The following is a 6,000-nucleotide window of genomic DNA, read 5'->3' as shown; positions in this document are numbered from 1 at the left end:
TAGTATGTTTCCCCTGACTGGGAGCTCTACAACCAGGAGACAGAATCTCAGATTAAGTAGCAAACCATTTAGGTCTGAAATGAGAAGTCATTTCTTCAGAGGGCAGTGAATCTTTGGAATTCTCTAACCTCAAGGGCTGTGTAAGATCATTCATTTAGTATGTTAAAGACAAAGATTGATAGATTTCTAGGTACTAATGACAGGAAGAGATGTGGGGCTGGCGTGGGAAAATGCCGTTGATCTGGTTAAATGGCAGAGCAGGCTAAAAGGCCTACTCCAGCTCCTCAGTTCCTAAAGGAGATTAGTGAATCGGATGGGCTTTTAGGACAATTGATAATTTCATGGTCACCATTACCAAGACTAACTTTTAATTCCAATTTTTTTAATTTTTGAATTGAATATAAATTCCACCAGCTGCTGTAGTGGGATCTCTCTCCCAGAGATTTGGAAACAGTGGAGCAGTGGTAATATCACTGGGCTAGTAATCCAGAGGTCCAGATTAATGCTGTAGAGTCAGGGGTTCGAATCCCACCACGACAGACTGTTAAACTATCACTGATTTCATTAAAGCCCATCAGTTCACTGAAGTCCCTTTAGGGAAAAGAATTTGCTGTCCCTACCTGGTCTGGTATAGGTCAGAGTCTGACCCCAAATTAACATTGGTTCTTAACTGCCCCGTGGTACGGAGGTTAGCACTGTTGTCTCACAGCGCCAAGGACCTGGGTTTAATTCACGGCCTCGGGTGACAGTGTGCAGTTTGCACGTTCTCCTCCTCCCCGGCGAGGGTCTGGCAGATGGCGTACAATGTTGGTAAATGTGAGGTCATCCATTTTGGTAGGAATAACAGCAAAATGGACTATTATTTAAATAGTAAAAAATTGCAACATGCTGCTGTGCAGAGGGATCTGGGTGTCCTTGTGCAAGAATCACAAGGAGTTGGTCTGCAGGTGCAGCAGGTAATTAAGGTAAATGGAATTTTGTCCTTCATTGCAAGAGAGATGGAGTTTAAAAAGTGAGGTTATGTTGCAGCTGTATAAGGTGCTGATGAGGCCACACCTGGAGTAGTGTGTACAGTTTTGGTCTCCTTACTTGAGAAAGGATATACTGGCACTGGAGGGGGTGCAGAGGAGATTCATTAGATTGAGAGGGTTGGCTTATGAGGAGAGACTGAGTAGACTGGGGCTATCCTCACTGGAATTCATAAGAATGAGGGGAGATCTTATAGAAATATAAGATTATGAAAGGGATATGATAAAGCAGGGGAGTTGTTTTCACTGGCGGGTGAAACGAGAACTAGGGGGCATGGCCTCCAAATAAGGGGGAGCAGGTTTAGGACTGAGTTGAGGAGGAACTTCTTCACACAAAGGGTTGTGAATCAGTGGAATTCCCTGCCCTGTGAAGCAGTTGAGGCTACCTCATTGAATGTTTTTAAGGCAAGGATAAATATTTGAACAGTAAAGGAATTAAGGGTTATGGTGAGCGGACGGGTAAGTGGAGCTGAGCCCATGAAAAGATTAGCCATGATCTTATTGAATGGCGGAACAGGCTTGAGGGGCCAGATGGTCTACTCCTGCTCCTAGTTCTTATGTCTCTGCGTGTGTTTCTTCTGGGTGCTCCAGTTTCCCCTCTCACTCCAAAGATGTGCAGGTTAGGTTGATTGGCCATGATGAATTGCCTCCTTAGTGTCAGGGAGATTAGATCAGTAACTACCTGAGGTTACGGGGATAGGGCCTGGGTGGTATTGTCATCGATGCAGGTTTGATGGGCCAAATGGCCTCCTTCTGCAGTGTAGGGATTCTATGATTCTAAAATAGCCTAGCAAGCCAATCTGTTGAAGAGATATTAGGGATAGGAAATGCTGGCCTGCCAGCGATGTCCACATCCCATGTGAGTAAAAAAAAAGAGCATGAGGATGGTGTTTGGATTACTAGTCGAGTGGCATTACCACTATACCAGCCATCTCCACTATTTTTTTTAAAAGGAGTTTTATCCTCTCCATCATCATTAAAAAAGTTGTTCATGTTGAAGAGACATCTCAAGTTCAGCAGTTATACTAGTAAAAGACTGTTGTCAGGCAGGAACAATTGTGTTTATTTACTCTCCTGTGATACCAGAATGACTCCCATCTAGTGGCTTGTCTTATTTATGAAGAATTCTAAGAAGAAAGGTCGGAGGATTCTGAAGACAGTGCATTTCTTCGCCTTCATTTTGCTCCTTCAATGTTGGCTGTACCTTCAACTATCTGGACTCCACTCTCTAGGAATGCTCCCACCCCAAGCACAATCTTTCCACATTCCTCCCTTTTCATAGAATCCCTACAGTGCAGAAAGAGGTCATTCAGCTCATCAAGCTTGAAATGACAACAATCCCACCCAGGCCCTATCCCTACATACCCACATATTTACCCTGCTAATCTCTCTGTCACTAGGGAGCAATTTAGCATGGCAAGTCTACCTAACCTGCACATCTTTGGACTGCGGGAGAGAACCGGAGCACCTGGGTGGAAGCCCACGCAGATACGGGGAGAACGTACAAACTCCACACAATGACCAGAGGCTGGAATCGAACCCAGGTCCCTGACACTGAGGCAGCAGTGCTAACTGCTGTGCCACCATGGCCGTTTAAGGCACTCCTTGACGTGGACCTTTTTAAAACCAGAAATTTGGATAGTTTTGCTAATTTCTTTGATTTGGCATGTTTTACTCACTAAGCATGAAATATCTCAATGATTTGCCACATGCGGAAGTGAATTCTGCAAAATGACAACAGCTTATGATTCTCCAATTGCATCAGGCACTCATGTTAATCTGTGCATGCACTCACTCCTGAAGTTGCGGCCAGTTTCAGGGAGGTAATGACAGCAAACACTCATCGTTGGCCTTCAAAAGCCTTGCAAATTCTGGGCCATTATATTGGTCTTCTGGGATTGTTTTAAGTGTAAAATTAATATAATTATGTTCCAGGTGATCCTCCAGCACAATACAAAGCCATTTTGAAATGCAGTGCTATTGCCAAAGGGGGCAGTTTTAAGCCCTTGGGGTCTGTACAACTGATGCAGGGAATGGCAATTTAAAAAAACTTCAAATATGACATACATTCAACACATGTTCCCTTATATAAATTATGTATATACTTGAGAGATGCATTCTCAGTTGACTGCGTTGAAAGTATCTGTTGATTTTGTTGCATGGCAAAGGGCAATAAAAAGACAATTTCGACAAACCCAAAATTCAGAAATAAAACACTGGGACAACTGGACAGTTAAAGCTTGGCCTTTTAATCAGTAAAAGGGTAAGGAGACAGTATTCAGTATTACAGCAATAAAATTTACAGCATAAATGAATGCTGCCTTTTTCATTTATGCATACTTTTCATATACACATATCTTGATACAATCAAACCATACATCCCATAACACAAATGAAATTAATTAAAAAATGATAAAATCAGAATTGGATTGCATTAGAATGTTTTACAGCTTAAGTGATTTTCAATCAGCTTTAGAATTCAAGAAATCCTAGATTCTTTCGTTTCTCCATATACAATAGAGGGGACTAGAAATATTATTCCCTGCTTGTGAAAAGTAATGATATTGAATAAGACAGTGGAGGTATACAGTTGGCTTTAGGGCACAATGAAATCAAACTGCGTTACAACGAAGCAGGGGATGAGGAGGTAATAAATGGTTACTCAAACAGGTCAGAATTCAATTTGGACACCTCTGTAGCTCTCTGCTAGAGATTTACTTTTTCCAACATTGGTGAATTCAAATCCCTGATCAAGGAAACCTTTCCAATTTGTTGAATATTTCATCCCTCTCCCGTAATGTATGGGGAACGATACACAAAGGTCTGCTAAAAATCACTTCTGCTTGACTTAATCGTGGGTTTTGAAGTCAAAAATCATGATTATAAAGTTTAATACAACGTTATCCACATGGTAGCACAATGCACGCCCACTGGAGTTGTTAAAATTATAGTGTAGTCTTTGCAAAGAAGCTTTTTACATGGGTGGGTGGGGGTGGAAATACTAATCTTGAATAAACCCTTTTTATTTCAAAAAAGCATTCATGTCAAAAGGCCTGGGTTCAAATGAGATTTCTGGTCCTCATTCTTCCCCTTCCCAAATGCTAAACCTTCAACAAAGATTCTGATGGCCCAATATAGACAAATGTTGGCCAGCAGGGTCATACATGGTATTTCATTTGCACAATTCACTACAAATCCACCTCAAGTGCTAGGGCAACATCAAACATTCTTATGAGTGCATTCCCACAGCTAGACCAAGCATTGCTCTACATATATCTTTGTCAATAATAAACATAGTATCACTGGAATGATTGCAGACCTTGAATTTTTAGTCAAATGCACTCAACTACATTGTAATCTTCTACCTCCGGCCAAGGCTGGTCCAAGCCGTTTCCATCATTCCATTTCATCACTTCCTGCAATGCCAACTGTACCTCTCCAAGGTACAAATCTCAGACACACTACAAGTCCCTGCAGTTTCATACAATTTACATTTCAAACCTTTCTAAATTAACAATGTCAGGTTCCTCTTCCCTCAATGGCAATGCACCACATGGGTGCAGTTGTCTTTTAGAACCTCGTTTAAGAGTTGTAACAAAAATGCTTTTAATATAAAAACAATTAATCGATTTTAGAGAACTTTTACTTATTTAATTAATAACCAGCCTCAGAAAAATTCCACTGTATTGCTAAATTTAGCAATGCACTACAATATCCATTTACTCATCAAGAAACTTTAGTTGACTCTTGAAATAAATTGAGCACAGTCAGCTTGTCCAGTGCACCATGGCAATATGCTTCCCTTCTGATAACTAGTGAATAACCAGAGGATGCGGAGCTCACTAACACAGAGATTTGACACCTTTCCTTTAAAGTCCAGTCTCAGTACCAGCATCTCCTCTGAGCTCTATACAGTGCAAGTATTCAAGAGGCCTGGACTAGTTAATCCAGAGCACACAAATGCAATTCCCATTATGGCAATTTCAGAATTTGAATTCAGTTAAAAGATATGGAAACAATAAGCTGGTATCAGTACGTGACCATAAAGTTGCTCGGTTGACTCAAACTGATAGTGGCTCAAGGAAGCTTCGCCAGCATCTTTTCAAGAATAGGTAATGCATGACAATCTTCCCAGGGCACCCACATTCCGAGAAATAAAACATGAAAAAAGCAGTTCAAACACTGGTCACGCACAGTAGTCTGTTACTACGCACCTGGGTGTCAATTTCCAAACAAGATGCATTGTAGTGCAGGAATGTATTCCACATCTCTTTTATAAAGTGAATCATCACTGCATTTAAACAGTCAAGAAACACACTTCTGAAGAATTCACCTTTAATCTCACCGAGAGTTGCTACTGTATGCTCGAAGCTGTTGATAATGCACACCTAGTAAATCCACATGAAGAAAGGACGGTATACAAGGGTAGCATAGCGCCTTAGTGCACTAGAGCCTTGCAACATACTACAGAGAGTTTGCTTCTTTTGAACCACTTGCAAATGCAAAGGACTAAATAGAATCCAGGTTGAAGTACTGGACTGGTGGAAAAGAAAGCTTTCTTTGTTGGATTAAATTTGGAATAAGCAGCTGGAAATTAACATAATACAATGCAGTAAAAGCATTATATGCAACTTAACAATAATAGTAACATTATTAAAGCATTAATATTTAGAAGACCAGAGATATAAACAAATTACTGAGTAAACCATTATAACTAGTGGTTAATCATACTGAAGCTATAACCAGAACCACACATCCTGCATTGGCTAATGGTGCACAGAATTTACATTGGAGAAGCAGCACATTCTGTGCCAAACTCCATGTCCAGAGTAATGGAATCTATAAAGCAATAGAAAAATAAAACAGTAAATTAAAATTGTTTGAAGTTTCCACTGAAAACAAGTCATTGGATCACAGTTTCATGATTTCTCTAGGTGAACAGTACATGTTGTGAGGACCCTGCATGCCACTT

The 6,000-nt window shown here is 40.7% G+C and overlaps 1 protein-coding gene across 1 annotated transcript in view; it reads right to left on the bottom strand.

Annotated features, from left to right (window-relative positions):
• Positions 1-3,256: 3,256 nt before the first annotated feature.
• stat3 (signal transducer and activator of transcription 3 (acute-phase response factor)) overlaps positions 3,257-6,000 on the bottom strand; it is a 52,026-nt gene continuing 49,282 nt past the window's right edge. The window contains exon 25 of the mRNA XM_078224033.1: positions 3,257-5,867. Within this exon, the coding sequence (XP_078080159.1) occupies positions 5,812-5,867 (56 nt within the window). The 3' untranslated portion in view covers positions 3,257-5,811. The remainder of the gene's footprint in view (positions 5,868-6,000) is intronic.

This window comes from Mustelus asterias, chromosome 11 (assembly GCF_964213995.1).
Source record: "Mustelus asterias chromosome 11, sMusAst1.hap1.1, whole genome shotgun sequence".
Classification (NCBI taxonomy): Eukaryota; Metazoa; Chordata; class Chondrichthyes; order Carcharhiniformes; family Triakidae; genus Mustelus; species Mustelus asterias.
The sequence above is the reverse complement of the archived record's forward strand: the minus strand, read 5'-3'. Positions and strand labels throughout refer to the sequence as shown.